Source organism: Lathyrus oleraceus, chromosome 1 (assembly GCF_024323335.1).
Source record: "Lathyrus oleraceus cultivar Zhongwan6 chromosome 1, CAAS_Psat_ZW6_1.0, whole genome shotgun sequence".
Classification (NCBI taxonomy): Eukaryota; Viridiplantae; Streptophyta; class Magnoliopsida; order Fabales; family Fabaceae; genus Lathyrus; species Lathyrus oleraceus.
The window spans coordinates 362515578-362538101 of NC_066579.1; the positions used below are offsets into that span (position 1 = coordinate 362515578).

Here is a 22524-nt window from a genome sequence, read left to right on the forward strand (position 1 = left end):
AATGGAACGGCCACCGGAGCCACCTTCTTCTCCGATGAGCTTGTGTTTTCCGGCCAAAATTGCAGGCAACCAAAACTTAACCAAAATACACGATCCATACATCATTGGAAAGCTGGGATGATGTACATCATCCCTGTATCACTCAATTCCACTCTAGATCTCTATATTGAGAGAAATCAGAGATGGAAATTCTGTGATGTTCAAAAGAACTTGATGGATTTCAACAATTAAGTACTCAAATCAATTGCCTCTATGAAGAGGACTTCAGCCAACACAAGATCCAAGCAAATAGAACAATTGATGATGAGTTTCGAAGAAAAAACCAGTTGAAGAACAACCTTGATTTTTGGAGATTTGAGCTTGATTCCTTGCTTCCTTTGCCAAAACAGAAGATCAATGGAGTAAAGGATGAAGGTCTAGAAGCTTTAGATCCAAATATTCAACCAGATGTAGTTAAATTTTAGATCTGAAAAATTTGAGGAAAAGTGAAATAGCTTCTTTGGTGAGAGGTTGGGTTTTGATTTCTGCAGCAATTCAGGTTGATTCGAGGGTTCAAATTTGAATGGAATAAGGTCCTTATTTATAGAGGGAATGGCAAGGAGAGGGTGATTCAATATGTGTGCATGAAGTTGGACATTCCTTGCATGGGCTTGCATGATCATGCACAAGGCCCAAATTCAATGCCAAATGCAATCTGAACATACCAAAGTGAAATGGACGTGTAATCTGAATGACAATTTCTTGTGCATGGAATTTTGAAGTGTTATGCATAATTGAACCAAAAGCTTCTCCTCTTCGAAAATACCATTTGCTAAATCCAAACATGAGCATGTGAGTAATGGTTGGAAAGGTTTTGATGTAAGGAACAATTGTTATGTTGGGAAAAAATCCATTTGAAGTGTGGAAATTGGTGAAATTGGAGTTTAAAGTGCAAGGTGCAAAACATGTAAAGGCAAAGTTTCTAAATTTGGCCAATGTTCAAGCCCTTCTGTTATGATGATGCAAGCCTCGACTGAAAAAACCTCTAACAAAAACGTTGTAGAGCTTTTCAAGACAATCAAAATGGACTTAAATTATGCATCATTTGGATTTCTGATGAAAGCGTTATGGGCACTTGAAGTTGGACTTTTTTTGCCTTTCAATGCATTTGGCCCAAAATGACCTATAATGTCTTGCATTATCACATGTATTTCCTTTGAGATTTTTATATTTTGTCCAACATAACAGTTGAAGTAGACATCTTAAGATTTCCAATTCCTTTGATACCACCTCAAAATCATAAACAATGAATGAGTTATGTTCTTGGGAAGTTGACCCAAAATTAGGGTTTCAGTCAAAAATGACCTATAATGTCTTGGAATGGGAGATGACCTTCCAAGCTTCAAATCAATTTTTGATGAACATGAAAGTTGTTCATATTGTCCTTAAGATAATTTTTGATATTGAGATCATCTCCACTTGACCAACACATAAAAAGTTAGGTCTCAGTGCATTTCAAAATAGTCAGATGAATTGACTGATCAACTTCTCAAGTCCACAACTCATATCCTAATGAATTGATGATTGAGGACACTCAAATAAGTTCAAATATGCATGAAATGATGAGTTAAATAACTTCCCTTGATTGTGTTTGACCATGGGCTGAGGTTGCTTCATGAGCAAGGCATTGTGGTGCACAGATGAATTAGGGTTTCCCTGAGGAACCAACCTCAAACCCTTTGACTTGCTTTGATCAAAATGATAAATTGAGATGCTAGGGAGACACATTTGATGGATGAGAGCTTTGGGAACCATTACCATGCTTGCTATCATCTCCTCTTGACCATATCTTTGTACCAATGATCTCCTTGAAGCTTTTAACCTTGTGATTGCTCAAGCTACAAACAAAGGATGTTAGTGACATATTTTTGTGCTTTTGGTTAGTAAACAAAATGAGAAAAGCAATGATATACAATTCAAGCATGCTTGGTGATCTCAAACCACTCACAAGAGGTCCCACCCAAAGGGCCAAGGGAACCAACATGCTAATGATCCTTGAGGCAATGCAAATGCAATGTTATGATGCCATGAGGGATCTTAGGGACAAAATTAGGGTCTTTCACTAAACATGAAAAGATGAGGGAAGAGAAATAAAACCACTTGGAGTTCCCTTCTTGAGATCATAAAGATGATCCAAGTTGCTCCTTTCTTTTGGACTTAGCAAGCAATAAGCAAATAACTCAAGCAATCAAGCAAATATTCAATCAAGCTCCTAGGAATCTTCCAATTGGATTTTGTCTCTCTTATCTTGAATGCTCGTGACAATGGTCTTTCTAATTGGCTCAAGTTTAGGATCCCTATTACACAAGATAACACAAATCAAAAGTTCCACAATGCAATAAAAAGAATGGAAAAGAGTGAGTTTAGAATTAGGGTCCTTTCAATTCATCTTCAAGATTAAGCATTCTACAGGCATGAGGCCTAGTTGCTCTTCAACATATTTAGCATTCTAAAGGCATGAGGCCTAGTTGCTCTTGAAACTCCATTTAGCATAGGTAAGGTCCTAAATCTAAGTCCTTTCCCAATTTGCATTGGGTTCACACAAACAAAAATAAGACAAGCACAAGGCAATAGTATATACACAGTAATATGCTCAAGTGAGCAAAAGTCAAATGACATAAACATTAACATGAGCTCAAGTGAGCAAAGGGCAAAGACAAATGAATTAATGAGAAAGAAATTAAATTGCATTAAAGTAAATAGCAAGAATTAAATGCTTGAATTAAAAGTTAGTGATTAGTAGTTAGTGTTAGTGTGTCATAAGACAATTTAGTGCTATGTTAAGCAATCATAAGTGGACTAACGTAGTAGTCACACCTATCTGAGGCCGATCAATAAAACTATAGGCAAATAAACACAAGTTAGAGATCATGACTAGTAAGCCAAGCTCCTACAACTTCCCATGCCAAAAGAAAAGAAGAATGACCTTGTATGGATTTAGGTTTTTTGCTTGACCAAGAAGCAACCTATCTTTAATGCAAAGCAATTCACTTGATCTTTGATCAATATGAATTTGATTTGGATCAAAGAAGGTTAAGCCTATCATATGTCAAGGCTAACCACCAATCATTAACTCATTGGTCAAAAAGAAAAAGAAGATGGAAATGGAATGTACATAATTGAAATCCAAAGAACATAACCAAGACACATTGATCAAACATGAATGGAATCAACATCAATCAATGGTAAACAGAAGTGAGATGAAGCTTAGAAGTCAAGAAATAACAAAAATATTTTTGGTATTTTTTTGGAATCAAAATAATACATGAAATAAAATAAAAAAATAAAGGTCAAACTTCAAATCCAATTCAAATCAACTTGGAAAAGTCCAATTGGATCATCATAAGTCTAACATGGTCAAACAAGGTTTGACAAAAAATTTCATCATTTTTTGAAAACAGAAACTAATTTTAAACAATTAAAAATGAAGAAAAATAACATAATTGAACTAAAATCTCAAATAAATCTCAAATCAATTAAGAAATTGATGAGAATATTTTTCATAGATTCATCATCATCCAAAGTTGTTAAGAAAATATTTTAGGCATTTTTGAATATCAAAAAGTATTTTAAATGAATTAAAAACAACCAGAAAAGAAATAATTCACAAAAAATATTAAATGGAATCACAAAAATAATTAAAAATCATTTTTAGAAACTAGAATTTAAGAGAATATTTTTGCAAATGGTCCCATATTTTTGTGATTCCAAATAAAGAAGTTATGAATTTTTAAAATAAAATGGAATAAAAGATAACTAAAATAGAAATTAAAAATAGCAAAAATCCTGAGGCGTCAGATCCACTTCATTAATTGACGTGGCTGATCTGGTGGATGAGAAGCGCGCGCTCATGGTAAACCTTAGTCAATAGTGTGGCATATGGCATTAAATAAAGTCAAATAGATCAACAACCAAGATTAAAACGTGGAACACTCATCCAATGGCTGAGGCTAGGACGCATGGGGACGGTGGTGGAAACCACCGTCTTCTCCGGCGAGAAGGCCAGTTCCGGCCACCTGTTGCAGGTTTTCAAACCTCAACCATAGCACGCGATCTATATACCATTCGAAAGTTGGGGTGATGTACATCACCCCTGTGACCTTAGTTTTTTCTCAAGACTCTCATAGAAGGAGAAATCTGAGATGGAAAAACAAGGTACTCAAACTGAACTTGTTCAATTCACAAAATTAAAAGCACAAATCAATTGCCTCTCACATGAGGACTTCAGAGGTACCAACCAATACAAAAAATGCTCAATATCCAAAGAGATTCCAACGAAAACAGTTGGAAGGAAAACCTTTGAAGTGAACTTTTCAGTGCTTGATCCAATCCAATTCTTCAGTGCAGCTTGATCTTGAAGTAACAAGGAAGCAAGGCTTAGGAATTATAAGTCAAAGATCAACCAAGGAAGTTGAAATTTGAGCTTGAAAAATGAAGAGAAAAATCAGAATTCCTTTAATGGAGGGTTGGGGATTCAGTTGTGTAGAGCTTCAGGCGCCTTTAGGTTGAGATTTGAAGTGAGCAAAGCATCCTATTTATAGCCAAGGCTGATGCAATGCAATGGAAAATTCGTGTGTGCATGAGCTTGGGTCTTCCATGCATGGGCCTGTACAGGCGCATGTGAGGCCCAAACTCAATTGGTTTTGCATGCTGAACACAAATGAATGAGTTTTAGACGTGCAAATGGCAAGGCAATGTAGTATGCAAGAAGATTTCACATGTTATGCATAATTGAACCCAAAACTTCACCTCTTTGAAAATGCCATTTGCAAAATTGAAACATAGGCATGTGGGTAATGGTTGGAAAGGTCTTGACATAAGGAACAAATGTTATGTTGAACAAAAATCCATTCGGAGTTGGGAAAATGATGAAAACTAGCCATGAAGTTCAAAGTACAAACATGTATATGGAAATTTCGCCAAAATGGACCAACTTCAAGCCCTTCTGTTTCAGTGATGCAAGCCTCAAATGACAAAACCTCCAACATCAAAGTTGTAGATATTTTCAGGACAATCAATTTGGACTTAAAGTTTGCATCATTTGGAATTTGTATGAGAACGTTATGGGCACTTGAAGTTGGACTTTTTCACATTTCAATGGCTTTGGTCCAAAGTGACCTATAATGTTTTGTACTATCACATGTGTTTCGTTTTGGATTATGAAATTTTGTCCAATATAACAATTGAATTAGACATCTTAGACTTTCCAATGCACTTGGTCCCCCCTTAAACTTATGAAAAATGAGTGAGTTAGGTCCTTGGGAATTTGACCTAAAATTAGGGTTTTAGTCAAAATGACCTATAATGTTTTGAAATGAATGACGACCTTCCAAGTTTCAAATGGATTTTTGATGAACATGAAAGTTGTTCATATGGTTCTTAAGAACATTTTTATCTTAGGGTCATCTTAATTTGACAAACACATCAAAAGTTAGGTCTCAGTGGATTTCAAAAATAGTTAGATGAATTGACTGGTCAACTTCTCAAAGACAAACTTCAAGTCTTGATGAATGAATGATTGAGGACACTCACATGGGATCATATATGAATAAAATGATGAATGAAATAACTTCCCTTGATCATATTTGATCATAGGTTGAGGTTGCTTCATGAGCAAGGCACAATCAATGCACATATGAATTAGGGTTTCCTTGGGAAACAAACCTCAAGCCCTTTGGTTTATCTTGATCAAATTGGAAAATTGAGATACTTGGGAGGCACATATTATTATTGAGATCTTTGTGAACCATTTTCATGCTTGCTTTCACTTTCATCTGGCCACTTCAATGGGCATAGGGGTCTCCTAGGAGCCTTGGATCACATGACTGCTTGAGCTTCAAAACAAACAAAGTTAGTGACATATTTTTGTGCTTTTGGTTAGTAAACAAAATAAGAAAAGCAATAATATACAATTCAAGCATGCTTCGTGGTCTCAAGCCAACTCACACAAGTTCCAACCCTAGGATAAAGGAGCCAAGATGTTATGATCCTTGAGGCAAATGCAATGAGCAATGTTATGATGCCATGAGGGATCTTAGGGTCAAAATTAGGGTCTTACAGATATAATGTCACATTCAGTAAAGATTTATGTTAAATGTATAGGATGTACTCAATGTGTCAGAGCTTGTCCCACATATGTATTAGAAATGATACCTTGGGGTGGATGTAAAGCTAAGCAAATAGCTTCTGCCCCAAAAATGGAGGACTGTGTTGGTTGTAAGAGGTGTGAGTCCGCTTGTCCGACGGATTTCTTAAGTGTTCGAGTTTATTTATGGCATGAAACAACTCAAAGTATGGGTCTAGCTTATTGATTCGTTTCAAACAACACCACACGAATACATTTTTTACTCGCAAAAACTCGTGCTCAAAATAAAATAGAAAATCTTTTTTTTCTATTTTGAGCACGGGCTTTTTTGGCCCAAGTGTATCTTATTTTTATTATGAATTATTTTCCTTGGTTAACAATCGTTGTTGTTTTGCCAATAGCCGCAGGTTCCTTAATTTTCTTATTCCCTCATAGGGGAATAAGGTAATTAGGTGGTATAGCATTTGTATATGCTTAATCAATCTCCTTCTAACAACCTATGCATTTTCTTATCATTTCTAATTGGATGATCCACTAATTCAACTGACGGAGAATTATAAATGGATCCATTTTTTTTATTTTGAATGGAGATTAGGAATAGATGGACTCTCTATAGGACCCATTTTACTAACAGGATTTATAACTACTTTAGCCACTTTAGCGGCTCAGTCGGTTACTCGAGAATACCAATTATTCTATTTGCTGATGTTAGCAATGTATAGCGGTCAAATAGGACCATTTTCTTCTGGAGACATTTTACTTTTTTTCATCATGTGGGAATTGGAATTAATCCACGTTTATCTACTTTTATCCATCTAGGGGGGGAAGAAACGTTTCTACTCTGCTACTAAGTTTATTTTGTACACTGCAGGAGCTTCTATTTTTTTATTAATGGGAATTATGGGTATCCATTTATATGGCTCTAATAAACCAACATTTAATTTTGAAACATTAATTAATCGATTGTATCCCGCGGCACTAGAAATAATATTCTATACGGCATTTCTTATTTCTTTTGCTGTCAAATTGCCAATTATACCCTTACATACATGGTTACCAGATACCCACGGAGAGGCACATTACAACACTTGTATGCTTTTAGCCGGCATATTATTAAAACTGGGAGCATATGGGTTGGTTCGAATTAATATGGAATTGGTTTCCCACGCTCATTCGATATTTTTCCCCTGGTTAATGATATTAGGTTCTATTCAAATAATCTATGTCGCTTCAACATATTTTGGTCAACGTAATCTAAAAAAAAGAATAACTTATTCTTCGGTATCTCATATGGGTTTTCTAATTATAGGAATTGGTTCCATAAGTGATACTGGTCTCAATGGGGCCATTTTACAAATCATATCTCATGGATTTATTGGCGCTGCACTTTTTTTCTTGGCAGGAACTAGTTATGATAGAGTGCATCTTCTTTATCTTGACGAAATGGGGGGAATGGCTATCCCAATGCCAAAAATATTCACAATTTTTACTATCTTATCAAAGGCTTCTCTTGGATTGCCTGGCATGAGTGGCTTTGTTGCAGAATTGATAGTTTTTTTTTGGAATAATTAGTAGTCAAAAATATCTTTTCATGATGAAAATACTAACTACTTTTGTAACAAGAATTGGAATGATATTAACTTTGATTTATTTATTATCAATCATATGGCAGATGTTCTATGGATATAAGTTTTTGAATACACCAAACTCTTATTTTTTTTAATTTTGGGCCCAAAGAATTATTTATTTCTATTTGTATCCTTATACCCATAATAGGTATTGGTGTTTACCCCGATTTCATTTTCTCATTTTCGGTTGACAAGGTTGAAGCTATTCTATCTCATTTTTGATGGATTAAAAAAAAACACATTGTGAATACTTTTTCTAGTTTCATATTATTCATAATGTTCATGCACATTTACAATTAATTCAAAATAGATCACAATATAAGGATCGAATGGACAACACTATCACGACGCTACGAAGAATCAAAATAAAAATAATAGGAGCAATAGGAAGAATCAGAAGAAAATTAAACAAAATTCTGAATTTTATGAGTCCTATTAAATTCTCGGGATTCTATATTCTTTGGTTCTTTATTAAGCTATTTTTTTATATTCGTATGCAAACTGTATCTATGTTGTTATTAATTTTGCATTATTTTTTTCTCCTTCTTTCTGACTGGTTAAGATTAATAGGAAGAATTAGAATCTTTTTCATTTCGATTTTGATTTCCCTTTTGATTTCAATTTTCATTTCAATTCATAATTTTCTAGAAGCTCAAAGCAAAAACATTCATAATTTTCTAGGAGCTCAAATCAAAAAAATTGAGAATTTTCTAGGAGTTAAAATCAAAAAAAATCAGAAGGTTCTAAGAGGAATCAGAAAAATAATGAAAATACTTCTTCATTTTATGCGTTCTTTTCACTTCTGGAAATTCTATCTTCTTTGGTTCTTCATTAAGGCATTCGTCTATAGTATTCTCGTAAAATCTAAATATGGCTTGTTCGTGCTTTGTCATTTTCTTTTGGTCCTTATTTTTGAATTATACCTTATTTTTGCACTACATTTTGGTTTGCTATTTGGCTATTTTGTTTGTTCTGATTGTCAGCTACTTTGTGTCAAAATAAGGACACGGTATTTTGTGAATTTATTCTTATCTTCTTTTCTGCTGTTCGTTTTCTTTTTTCTTTTTCCAAGGTTCTTATAGAGATAGTCAATAGAGTTAAGGTTAGTCAATGCTAGCCACTTGACTAACCGTAATTCTTAAGATAGTATATAAATATACTCAGGTATTAGGAAAATGCATTTAACAAAATCATGTATGTATATATAAATAATAAGATGAATGGAAATAAAAGGAAACAAAATATTATGCTAATATTAGGAAAATGCATTTAACAAAATCATGTATGTATATATAAATAATAAGAAGAATGGAAATAAAAGGAAACAAAATATTATGCTAATATTAGGAAAATCCATTTAACAAAATCATGTACGTATATATAAATGATAAGATTAAAGGGGTCCACGAAGCATTTTGTCGCTTACTACGCCCTTCCTCATCTCTTTAGTCGTTCCACCTGTTAAGTAGTCATGCATTACGATAGGAACGCCCAATTCTCTAGCAAATACAACTCTTTTTAGCATTTCTTCACATGTACCCGCAATAGCAGTGAAATAATGTCCTTTGATTTCACCTGTTTTGGCCTGTGATTTATAAATTGCTTCGGCACAAAATAAGAAACGGTCTCTCCAACACATAAATGGTTGGGTGTTCAGATTTTCATCATCTTTGGTAAAATCAAGTCCCCCGCGGAGACATTCATAAACTGCTCTACCATAATTCTTAGCGGATAAACCCAATTTTGGTTTAATAGTACATCCCAATAGGGGACGTCCATACTTGTTCAATTTATCTCTCTCAACTTGGATTCCGTTAGGAGGACCTTGGAAAGTTTTAACATAAGCATCAGGGATTCGCAAATCTTCTAGACGTAGAGTGCGCAAGGCCTTGAACCCAAATACATTACCTACAGTGGAGGTAAACATGTTAGTAACAGAACCTTCTTCAAAAAGGTCTAAGGGATAAGCTACATAAGCAATAAATTGATTATCTTCTCCAGGAACAGGCTCGATCTCGTAGCAGCATCCTTTATAACGATTGAGGCTCGTAAGTCCATCGGTCCATAAAGTTGTCCATGTACCAGTGGAAGATTCTGCAGCTACCGCTGCACCTGCTTCTTCAGGCGGAACTCCAGGTTGAGGAGTTACTCCGAATGCTTCCAAGATATGAGTATCTTTAGTTTGATAGTCAGGAGTATAATAAGTCAATTTATAATCTTTAACACCAGCTTTGAACCCAACCTTTGCTTTCGTTTCTGTTTGTGGTGACATAAATCTCCCCTACAACGCATGAATTAAGAATTATAGCAACAACAACAAGGTCTACTCAACATAACTTAGGAGTTAATAAAACCTTTTACAAATGATCCATCAACTAATATTATCAATGAATCTGACTGGGTCATTGTTAAATTTTACCATGATATTTGATTTGGGAAATACATCATTATTCTATACTCTTTCATATGAATGGCGCAACCCAATCGTTTTTTATTTTGAGTCTGTTATTTTTTTTTGGAATATCATTTTCTAATCTAAATAATAAAAAAGATATTCTTGACCTTGACAGTGATCTATGTTGTATATGTAAATCCTAGATGTAAAAATCGGCAGAATTTTCCCAAAAAAAAGAAAAATTGGTAAAAATGATATGCTAAGTATAAATCCTATGTTGAGAAAATAAAAAAGAAGGACCAATGAGATAGAAAAACGGAATCATAAACAAAGTTCAGGTTCTAATTCCATAGATAATATAGTATTGTCTATAATCTAGATGACTGGGTTGCCCTTGAAAATTCAATCATTGAAATTTTAAAACAATTGAATTGATTGGATGGTACCAAGAAAATAGATTATTAACTTACATTTATTATTCAATATCATTAACCACTTGCTTTCTTATCGAACTTTTTTTTTTCAAAAAAAAAAACCGATATTTTGCAATATGACAATAACTCCTCCCCCTTGTGATATACATTCCTCTTAGTCTCGACGTTAGGAATTATTTTTTTCGCTATCTTTTTTAGAGAACCCCCTAAAGTTCCAACTAAAAACACGAAATGATTTTGAATTATCTCAATTGAAGTAATGTGCCTCCAATATCGTAATATGGGGGGCTCATTACTTCAACTAGTCCCCATGTTCTTCGAATGGATCTCTTAGTTGTTAAGAGGGTTGCCCAAAAGCAGTATATAAGGCATACCCAGTAAAACTTACAATTAAACCGGATATAGAGATGGAAATTAGGGTTGCTGTTTCCATGATTGTATAATATCAAGACTACAATGGATCTATAGGGTAAGATCCTTTATCTACAGCGGAATGGTATACAAAGTCAATAGATCTCAATCAAAAGAAAAGGATTCATGGCTACACAAACCGTTGAGGGTAGTTCTAGATCTGGTCCAAGACGAATTGTTGTAGGAGATTTATTGAAACCATTGAATTCAGAATATGGTAAAGTAGCTCCGGGGTGGGAAACTACCCCTTTGATGGGGATTGCAATGGCCCTATTTACGGTATTTCTCTCTATTATTTTAGAGATTTATAATTCATCCCTTTTACTGGACCAAATTTCTGTGAATTAAAGAATTCTATTCACAAGAACCAACTAACTAGCTTTTCAATAGAAAAGTAAAGTTTACCATTTAGATTGTTCCTTTTTAGCCATTCCATTTTGATTTATTTGGTAGTTCAACCGCGAAACTTCTTTCTTTCTATATTTCCGGAATATGAGTGTATGACTTATTATAATGGATCCTATTAATAGTACAGAACATAAAATGGATACGTCATCTTATCTTGATAGATGACTTTACCCCGTCAGATATTTATTCTAGTATCTGGAGCATGGAATATAGAAAATAAATAGATTCTAAAGTGTTAGAACTATGATTCATACTTAATATTTATATTTAGACCTCGCAACCAGACGAAAAAAATGAAAGACTTAGAAGAATTCATTTAGAAAATGAAATGGAATTTTATTCTTTAAAACTGCCGCCGCTTATCCATTTCTTTGTATTTTTTTTCATTATATCTATTTCTTGAAATTGAATAAGTGACGATTCAGCAATTCTTACTCAGGGAATTCTTGGACTTCGATTAAAGGTTTTTTTCCGAAATCATCGTGGTTCTGGTATGAATCTCAGGTTTTTAATTGATTCTTATAGGGTCTTAACAAGATAATTCTTATCAATAATAATAATAAAAAAGACAACAGTAAAATCTTATTATAGACACAATACAAAAAAATGAAGTAAATAATAGAAGATTCACGAGGCCGACAAGGATCAAGAGAAAAGACGAGTGAGCCGACTTGAAATTTTGGCATTATAAACACTAAGAATATTTTTTTTTATTTCTATTTTTTTTTATCTTCAAAAAAGACTGGAATCATAGGATTAAGTTAAGAAGTGTAAAACTTTCTATTACACATATCTGTTTTCCAAATAACGAGTATTTGAGTCTTTTTGTTTGAGCCGTACGAGATGAAATTTTCATATACGGTTCTAAGGGGGGTCCCCTAGTTTACCTATCTCAATAAAGTCTACGATTGGTTCGAAGAACATCTTGAGATTCAGGCCATTGCCGATGATATAACTAGTAAATATGTCCCTCCTCATGTCAATATATTTTATTGTCTAGGAGGAATTACACTTACTTGTTTTTTAGTGCAAGTAGCGACGGGTTTTGCTATGACTTTTTATTATCGTCCAACCGTTACGGAGGGTTTTGCTTCTGTTCAATATATAATGACCGAGGCTAACTTTGGTTGGTTAATCCGATCAGTTCATCGATGGTCAGCAAGTATGATAGTCTTAATGATGATCTTGCACGTATTTTGCGTGTATCTCACTGGTGGTTTTAAAAAACCTCGTGAATTGACTTGGGTTACAGGTGCAGTTTTGGGTGTATTGACTGCATCCTTCGGTGTAACTAGTTATTCTTTACCTTGGGACCAAATCGGTTATTGGGCAGTCAAAATTGTAACAGGTGTACCCGACGTTATTCCTGTAATAGGATCCTCAGTGGTAGAGTTATTGTGCCGCAGCGCGAGTGCGGGACAATCTACCTTGACTCGTTTTTATAGTTTACATACTTTTGTATTACCTCTTCTTACTGCCGTATTCATGTTAATGCACTTTCCAATGATACGTAAGCAAGGAATTTCTGGTCCTTTATAGAGAATACGAATCATAGATATTTGTAATCAATCATTTTGGGGAGGAGTCATAGTATTTCATTGCTACAAATATGCATTATTTTTTTAATAAGACATGTATTTGGATATTTCCCTTCAACTTAACAAAATCAATTGGATTTTTTATTTGACATACACGAATAGTTGATGGGAACTCTCAGAAAAAAGAATGGATTATGGGAGTGTGTGACTTGAACTATTGATTGGGCCATGCAGATATATGACTTAATCTTATCTTCCACATTTGAATTCACAATTAAATGTGTCTTTGTTCCAACCACCGCGCGAGTCCTCTATAGAGGATAGTCCGGTTCGCTTGAAGATAATCTTTTCTATGATTAGACTCGATCATATCCTGCATGAACAGGCTCCGTAATATCCAGTAAAATAAGTAAGATGATATAATCTAGATTATGTCATATGTATTTCATTAAACTTAATAGTATGGAAATCCATTCATTTCCTATGCATTGACTCAATTTATGATACTATCGGAGTTAAACAAGTAGATCTAAAGAAAAAGGGGGGGGGGGGTTGTATTATATTAGTAACAAGTAAATCCTTTCTATGTCAAAAATTCCGAAAATTCTATGTCTAGTTGCATTTGCATTTGCAATGGATAGATGAGTGACTAACATAGAAAGAATTTCTATGTCTACATTCAATTCGTTTGATTCGTGCTCGAGCCGGATGATGAAAAATTATCATGTCCGGTTCTTTCGGAGGATGCATCTATAAGAATTCACCTATCCCAATAACAAAAAAACATGACTTGACTGATCCTGTATTAAGAGCTAAATTGGCCAAAGGTATGGGTCATAATTATTATGGCAAACCCGCATGGCCTAACGATATTTTATATATTTTTCCAGTAGTGACTCTGGGGACTATTGCCTGTAACGTGGGCTTAGCGGTTCTCGAACCATCAATGATTGTGGAACCCGCGGATCCGTTTGCAACTTCTTTAGAAATATTACCCGAATGGTATTTTTTTCCCGTATTTCAAATACTTCGTACCGTACCCAATAAATTATTGGGCGTTCTTTTAATGGTTTCAATACCCATGGGATTATTAACAGTACCCTCTTTGGAGAATGTTAATAAGTTCCAAAACCCATTTTGGCGTCTAGTAGCAACAATTGTCTTTTTGATTGGTACCGTCGTGGCTCTTTGGTTGGGTATTGGAGCAACATTACCTATTGAAAAATCCCTAACGTTAGGTATTTATTAAATTGATTCTATTGTCAAATAAAATATCATGACAGATGTATTGTGTATCTAGGGAAAATTCACTTTGAAATGACCAATCCCTAGATACCTCTATTTCATTTGAGACCTATTATGAATAGATTGATTTGTGCTAAAGATTCAAAAAAATCCAATGTATTTAAAATTTATACAAAATGATTTTCGATTTGTAAAATGTTTAATATAAATTTTAAATCTTCTACTCGAAAATGTTCAATTTTCATAAGGTCTTCTTGACTCTTATTCAAAAGTTCCAATACTGTATGTATATTGGACTTTTTAAGACAATTATAGATCCGGGGAGGCAATTCTAATTGGTCAATAAAAATGGATTTCAATGTAACTTCTTTATTATTTTTCCTTAGTTTATCCTTAACGAATCTATCATGATCATGAAAAGTAAAAAGGGGAAATGTCATGGAAAGAATCTATTTAGAATTCCAAAATTTAATTTGATTAAATTGAATAGAAATATTCAAAATAATTAAGTTTGGAATAGTAATCCGTTTCCAATCATCTGGATTCTCGGGATATCAAGATGGCAACAATTTCAATATTTGTTTGATTCAAATAGCTTTTTTTTTTCTTTTCAAGATTATATATACATGGAAAATATTACACCACTAGAATACAATAGAATTTCTAAATCTAAATAAAAATTTATTTCATTAATTAGTATTAATGAAATAGTTCAAAATTGGAAGAACCCCAGCTAGAAAAAAATTACGACAGTTTGATGCCTTAACTCAATTAGTATTACCTTTAGAGTCCACTTCTTCCCCATACTACAAGGGAAAGGGAAAATGTAAAAACTACCATTAAAGCATCCCAAGCAAGACTTACTATATCCATGTCAATTATGTCTCCTATCTATATCAATATGAATCAATTCTTTTATTAATTCTTTTTTTATTGTTTACTCATTTTTCTTGTGTTTTTTTTTGTTTTTCTTTTTCACTTAAAATTGGAGAATATCTTATAATAATAGTGGAATCGCTAGTACAAAGTCAAAAAAGGATTCCATTTCGTCCTAACACCATTGGCGAAACATCCAATTAGAACATCTAGCAAGTTCTTATCAGATTTGGAGTAGAATTGACAAATTGGAAGCATAAATAAAAAATATACTTAGAAGTAGTAAGGTAATGAATCATACTAATAGGTAGGAATACAAAGACCTATGTTTTATTTCCCCTTTCATTAAGTAAAAAAGAAAGAATCAAGATAGATTCCTTTACATACTCTTATTTGCATCTGTTAGTTCCCTTGGATCTAATCCTTATTGTATCCCGTCCCGATTCGTTCTCTAAAACAATTGGAAAACAGGCTAGTAAATTCTTTTATTATGGATTACCCAAAAGAAAGATTTTTCTTTTTCGTAGACTGGAAATCGAATAGAATTATTTATTTATTTTTTATTATCTTGTCGACCAGGCGACACCCGGATTTGAACTGGGGAAAAAGGATTTGCAGTCCCCCGCCTTACCACTCATCCATGCCCCCCAAATGATACAAAAAAATAGATTAGAATATAAAAAAACTAACGTATACCTTTTCAGTCACAAAAGAAAAGTAAAAATTTCGGGACAAATAGCAACCGTTAACTACAAATTCTGGAAGAATTAAGGAATCTTCATTTTTTTTTAATGAGAAAAAAAGATATAAATTGCTACATAACAAATCAATATTATTATATCTTTTTTTCGAATTCTTCTCTATTTCCATTATAACAAGAACTGTTAATATATGTCAACCCCAGAATATCCATTTTTATTCTTACACATTATCTAATCGGGTATCTTCTATGTATTTATAGATTACAGGGAATTTTCCATAAATTCTCGTACTTTCATTTTTTTGCCAATTTTTCATTAAATAGATTGATGAATGAATAGAAAAAACAAATTACCACAATATATGATGTCCCGAACAAATAGGACTGCAATAACCTAAGAGACATATATAGATATCTATAGCTGAAGTTAGATCTATGAATGTTTAATAAATCCCAGTCTTTTTATGCACTGCAATCCTACAATTCTAAAATAAGGGGTCAAAATATCTCTCTTCTTTGTGAATTCTCATTCTTTTTTGAACACTTGAAATGGTAAAGGGCTCAAAAAAATAGTATATTTTTTTCTGATTATTTTATTTTTTATATCTTTCTCTCATGGAGCCGAGCAAATACTGAATTTACTTTTTGGATATTAATCGAATTGGAATATGGAATATCATACTATACTAATAGTATAAATAGAATTCATTTTTTTTAGATTGTAAAAAATACCCCGACCCGAAGTCTACGTGAAAGTTATCCATTTGTTTCCATTGATATTACAAGTTCAATTCTATTTGTTTTGTTGCAAATTCTAATTGGAGTATCCAATTTCCTCCTTTCATAATAGGTATTTCATAGACGTAGTTAGGTAAAATTTCATGTGATTCAGTAAAGTAAAAAGAACAGAAGTTCCATTATTGATAAATCTATTCATGTGATTCGATGAAGAATGACAGCAAATAATGGGATATTTTCGAGAAAAAAAAGGGGGGAAATAAAAAATGCTTGGGGTTGGGGATGAAGGAATGTCTACACTACCCGGATTGAATCAAATACAATTTGAAGGATTTTGTAGATTCATTGATCGGGGCTTAACAGAAGAACTTTTGAAGTTTCCAAAAATTGAAGATACAGATCAAGAAAGTGAATTTCAGTTATTTGTGGAAACATATCAATTGGTAACATACATAAAAAGATGTTGTATATGAATCACTTACATATTCCTCTGAATTATATATATCCGCGGGATTAATTTGGAAAAACAGTCGGGATATCCAAGAACAAATTATTTTTATTGGAAACATTCCTCTAATGAATTCCCTAGGAACTTTTATAGTAAATGGAATATACAAAATAGTAATCAATCATATATTGCAAAGCCCCGGTATCTATTATCGGTCAGAATTGGACCATAACGGAATTTCAGTCTATAGTGGCACAATAATATCAAATTGGGGAGGAAGATTAGAGTTAGAAATTGATAGAAAAGCAAGGATATGGGCTCGTGTAAGTAGGAAACAGAAAATATCTATTCTAGTTCTATCATCAGCTATGGGTTCGAATTTAAGCAAAATTCTTGATAACGTTTGTTACCCCGAAATTTTCTTGTCTTTCCTCAATGAAAAGCAGGGAAAAAAATAGGGTCAAAAGAAAATGCCATTTTGGAGTTTTATCGACAATTTGCTTGTGTAGGCGGAGATCCCATATTTCCTGAATCTTTATGTATGGAATTACAAACAAATTTTTTTCAACAAAGATGTGAATTAGGAGGAATTGGTCGGTGAAATATGAACCGAAGGATAAATATTGATATACCTGAGAATAATACATTTTTGTTACCGCGAGATATATTGATAGCTGCAGATCATTTGATTCGAATGAAACTTGGAATGGGTACACTTGACGATATGAATCATTTGAAAAATAAATGTATTTGTTTCGTAGCAGATCTCTTACAAGATCAAATTATGATTGGCTCTCGTTCGTTTAGAACATATAATTAGAGGAACTATATGTGGAGCAGTTAGATCTAAATTGAGACCGACTCCTCAGAATTTAGTGACTTCAACGCCATTAACAACCACTTATGAATCTTTTTTTGGATTACATCCATTATCTCAAGTTTTAGATCTAACCAATCCATTGACCGAAATAGTTCATGGAAGGAAATTGAGTTCTTTGGGTCCTGGAGGATTGACGGGGCGAACTGCTAGTTTTTGGATGCGGGATATCCATCCTAGTCACTATGGACGCATTTGTCCTATTGACACCTCCGATGGAATCAATTTCGGACTTATTGGATCCTTGGTAATTCACGCAAGGATTGGTCGTTAGGGGTCTATAGAAAGTCCATTTTATGAAATTTCTGAGAGATAAAAAAGAATACGAATGCTTTATTTATCACCAAGTAGAGATGAATACTATATGGTAGCGACGAGAATTTTTTTAGCACTGAATCAAGGTATTCAGGAGGAGCAGATTATTCCAGCTCGATACCGTCAAGAATTTCTGACTATTGCATGGGAACAAATTCATCTTCGAAGTATTTTTCCCTTCCAATATTTTTCTATTGGAGCTTCCCTCATTCCTTTTATCGAGCATAATGATACGAATAGAGCTTTAATGAGTTCTAATATGCAACGTCAAGTAGTTCCTCTTTCTCGGTCCAAAAAGTGCATTGTTGGAACTGGATTGGAATGCCAAGTGGCCTTAGATTCAGGAGTTCCCGCTATAGCCGAACACGAGGGAAAGATCGTTTATAATGATACTCATAAGATTATTTTATTTAGAAGTGGGAATGCTCTAAGTATTGCATTAATTATATATCAACGTTCCAACAAAAATACTTGCAGGCATCAAAAATACCAGGTTCAGAAAGGTAAATGCATAAAAAAGAGACAAATTTTAGCAGATGGTGTTGCTACAGTTGGTGGTGAACTCGCTTTGGGAAAAAACGTATTAGTAGCTTATATGCCATGGGAAGGTTACAATTCTGAAGATGTTGTACTCATTAATGAGCGTCTGGTCTATGAAGATATTTATACTTCTTTTCACATACGGAAATATGAAATTCAGACTCATGTGACAAGCCATGGTCCTAAAAGAATCACTAATCAAATTCCACATCTAGAAGCCCATTTACTCCGAAATTTAGACAAAAATGGAATTGTAATTCTGGGATCTTGGGTAGAAACGGGTGATATTTTAGTGGGTAAATTAACGCCTCAAATGGCAAAAGAATCCTCATATGCCCGGGAAGATAGATTATTACGAGCTATACTTGGGATTCAGGTATCCACCTCAAAGGAAACTTGTCTAAAACTATCTATAGGTGATAGGGACCGAGTTATTGATGTGAGGTGGATCCACAAAAAAACGAGTTCTAGCTATAATCCAGAAACGATTCATATATATATTTCACAGAAACGTGAAATCAAAGTAGGTGATAAAGTGGCCGAGAGACATAGAAATAAAGGTATCGTTTCAAAGATTTTGTCTAGACAGGATATGCCTTATTTACAAGATGGAAGACCCGTTGATATGGTCTTCAATCCATTAGAGGTCCCTTCTCGAATGAATGTAGGACAAATATTGGAATGTTCACTCGGGTTAGCCGAGAGTATTCTAAATAGACACTATCGAATATCACCTTTTGATGAGAGATATGAACAAGAGGCTTCTACAAAACTTGTGTTTTCTAAATTATATGAGGCCAGTAAACAAACATCGAATCCATGGATATTTGAACCCGAGTATCCAGGAAACAGCAAAATATTTGATGGAAGAACAGGGAATGATTTTGAACAGCCCGTCATAATAGGAAAGCCTTATATCTTGAAAATAGTTCATCAAGTTGATGATAAAATACATGGACATTCCAGTGGACATTATGCACTTGTTACACAACAACCCTTTAAAGGAAGGGCCAAACAAGGAGGACAACGGGTAGGCGAAATGGAGGTTTGGGCCCTCGAGGGATTCGGTGTTGCCCTTATTTTACAAGAGATGCTTACTTATAAATCTTATCATATTAGAGCTCGTCAAGAAGTACATGGAATTACAATTATTGGAGGAACAATATCGAAACCTGTGGATGCTCCAGAATCCTTTCGATTGCTCGTTCGCGAACTAGGATCCTTGGCTCTGGAACTGAATCATTTCTTTGTATCTGAGAAAGACTTTCAGATTCAAAGGAAGGAAGTTTAATTGGACTTAATCGGAAATTATATTTTATGATTGATCAGTATAAACATCAACACCTTCAAATTAGATCAGTTTCTCCTTTACAAATAAGTGCTTGGGCAAAAAAAAGTCCTACCCAATGGAGAAACAGTTGGGGAGGTAACAAAACCCTATACTCTTCATTATAAAACCAATAAGCCTGAAAAAGATGGATTATTTTGTGAGATAATTTTTGGGCCTATAAAAAGTGGAATTTATGCTTATGGAAATTATCGAGTAACCAGAGATAAAAAAGACCAACCAAAATTTTGTGAACAATACGGAGTAGAATTTGTTGATTCTCGGATACGTAGATATCAAATGGGATATATCAAACTAGGATGTCCTGTAACCCATGTGTGGCATTTGAAACGTCTTCCTAGTTATATCACGAGCCTTTTAGATAAACCTCTTAAAGAATTAGAGGATCTAGTATACTGTGATGTGTGATTTGATAAAAAATATTATTGTACAAATTTCGAATTATAAATTGTCATTCCATTCAATTAAATTGGAATTTCCTATATCTGGCATGTCTCTTGGGATGAGTAACATGAAGCTCAGAATTCATGGGTGTATTGAATACTCCCCAATCAATAAGGGAATTGGTCTATGGTCAATTCAGTAATAAATAACTATTTATATTGTATGTACCTTGTGAAAAAAACTTTTTCGTGGAATGAATTATTCCATCTCTTTTTTATTTATTTGAAAAGAACGAAAATTATGTTTAAAGAATAAAATATATCATGATTGCAGAAGTTTATCTATCGCATATAGGCTTTAAGACATCGTGGCAAACCCGTCGAGGTGACGACTTGACTTAAAAGATCAAACGGTATGATACATAGACAAAGAAATCTCTTATGAATTAGAGGATATTCCTTTGTTATTAAGAATTTCATTTTAGAGGATTCCTCGTTCGAAGGGAGGTAGACTACTCAAGAATTTTACATTTTATTTCTGTCGTAATTTTGAATTGGATAAGAAGTTCAGAAAAAAAGAAGAGTGTATCAATGAAATGTTGCTTGGTATTTATTTATAACTTGAGTAAAGAGTAAACCTTTTTTATTTTAGATTAGAGGTTTTAAAAAATTGGAAAGCGGAAACCCCTTTCTTTATCTTTAATTGTGTTTAAATACTTTAGCCGGATGAGAGGAAACCCTCATGTCCGATTTTCAAAGGGGGAGATCCATCTTATTGGATGGTTTTATGTCTATTACCAGTTCTTCCTCCCGAATTGAGACCAATTATTCAAATAGATGGCGGTAAACTAATGAGTTCGGATATTAGTGAACTCTATAGAAGAGTTATCTATCGGAACAATATTCTTATTGATCTATTAACAACAAGTGGATTTACACCAGGGGAATTAGTAATGTGTCAATAAAAATTGGTACAAGAAGCCATGGATACACTTCTTGATAATGGAATCCACGGACAACCAAAGAGGGATCGTCATAATAATGTTTACAAATTGTTTTCCGATATAATTGAGGGTAAAGAGGGAAGATTTTGAGAGACTCTTCTTGGAAAATGAGTTGATTATTCGGGGTGTTCTGTTATTGTCGTAGGTCCATTACTTTCATTACATCGATGTGGATTGCCCTCCGTGTAGCGGGGTATTCGTTACCTTTAGATTTATTGACTAAATCAAAAGTAAATCATACAAATCGAGTCGCCACTGCACTTCTATTTATCCAAAGGAAAGGTTAGAAAGCGAACAAAAACCGAGAAGTTTTATCGAATAAAAAACTAATAAAAATGTCAGAGATCTGGGTAAGGGGGTTGGTTATGCAATGGGAAGGTTTTAAGCACCCAAAACATCCTTAGTACTCTAAGGGATCCCTTTTCACAATAGTTGTAAGGTAGGTTGGTATTTGTGAAAATTATTTCTGCAAACATGATTGGGGGGATGAGAGAAGAATGTACAAATTATTTACAATTTTGTGTTTGAATGGATGAACCCATTGTCTACGTACCATCTTAAAAAAGGATTAGGATCAAAACCTCGTAGTTCGGGGTAAAAATCTCAAAAACAAGTTGGTGAATTGATTGGTCCAAAAGCCTTAAGGTCTTTTGTTATCCAAGGGAGAAAACTCAACCTAAAACCACAAATCCACCATGTGAGGATAGCTTCAACATGCTAGTGAGGGGTTAACCCTATAATAAGCATGGAAGACTTATTGTCCATCACTAAGGATATAGATGAGTATTATATCAACCTCAAGAATAACTCAAACCTAATAGCTAAGGGTTATGAAAAACTTTGGTAAGAAGTGGCCATTGAAACCACAAAAAACATTTGAATGAGCTATATTTACCAATGAAAAGTATTTACAAAATATGGTCAAGGTTGGCTTAGGATTCAATTCAAAATAAGTGTTATGAAAAGAAAGTTTGAAAATCAAAAGCATAATGCTTAGGTTTCTAATGTTTGAAAACAAATGTTAATGTTTGCACAAAAGTTTTGGCTTGGGTTAGAGTGGAGGCAAGAAGAAGAATGGCTAAGTCTTAAGCATACAGAGTGGAAGGAAAAGA

At 33.9% G+C, this 22524-nt stretch overlaps 2 protein-coding genes and 1 pseudogene across 2 annotated transcripts; 2 read left to right on the forward strand and 1 right to left on the reverse strand.

The window, feature by feature from the left end:
- Window positions 1–9145: 9145 nt before the first annotated feature.
- Window positions 9146–10115, reverse strand: LOC127107071 (ribulose bisphosphate carboxylase large chain-like). The gene has a single exon (XM_051044348.1). It carries the CDS (start codon window positions 10022–10024, stop codon window positions 9146–9148), a length of 879 nt encoding a protein of 292 aa, XP_050900305.1. The 5' UTR covers window positions 10025–10115.
- Window positions 10116–12291: 2176 nt separating this feature from the next.
- Window positions 12292–14187, forward strand: LOC127136689 (uncharacterized). The gene is made up of 2 exons (XM_051063223.1): window positions 12292–12928; window positions 13682–14187. The coding sequence occupies exons 1-2, from the start codon at window positions 12451–12453 to the stop codon at window positions 14185–14187; spliced, it is 984 nt and encodes a 327-aa protein (XP_050919180.1). The 5' UTR covers window positions 12292–12450.
- A 1983-nt stretch (window positions 14188–16170) lies between these two features.
- Window positions 16171–20264, forward strand: LOC127136680 (DNA-directed RNA polymerase subunit beta-like; annotated as a pseudogene).
- Window positions 20265–22524: the final 2260 nt, after the last annotated feature.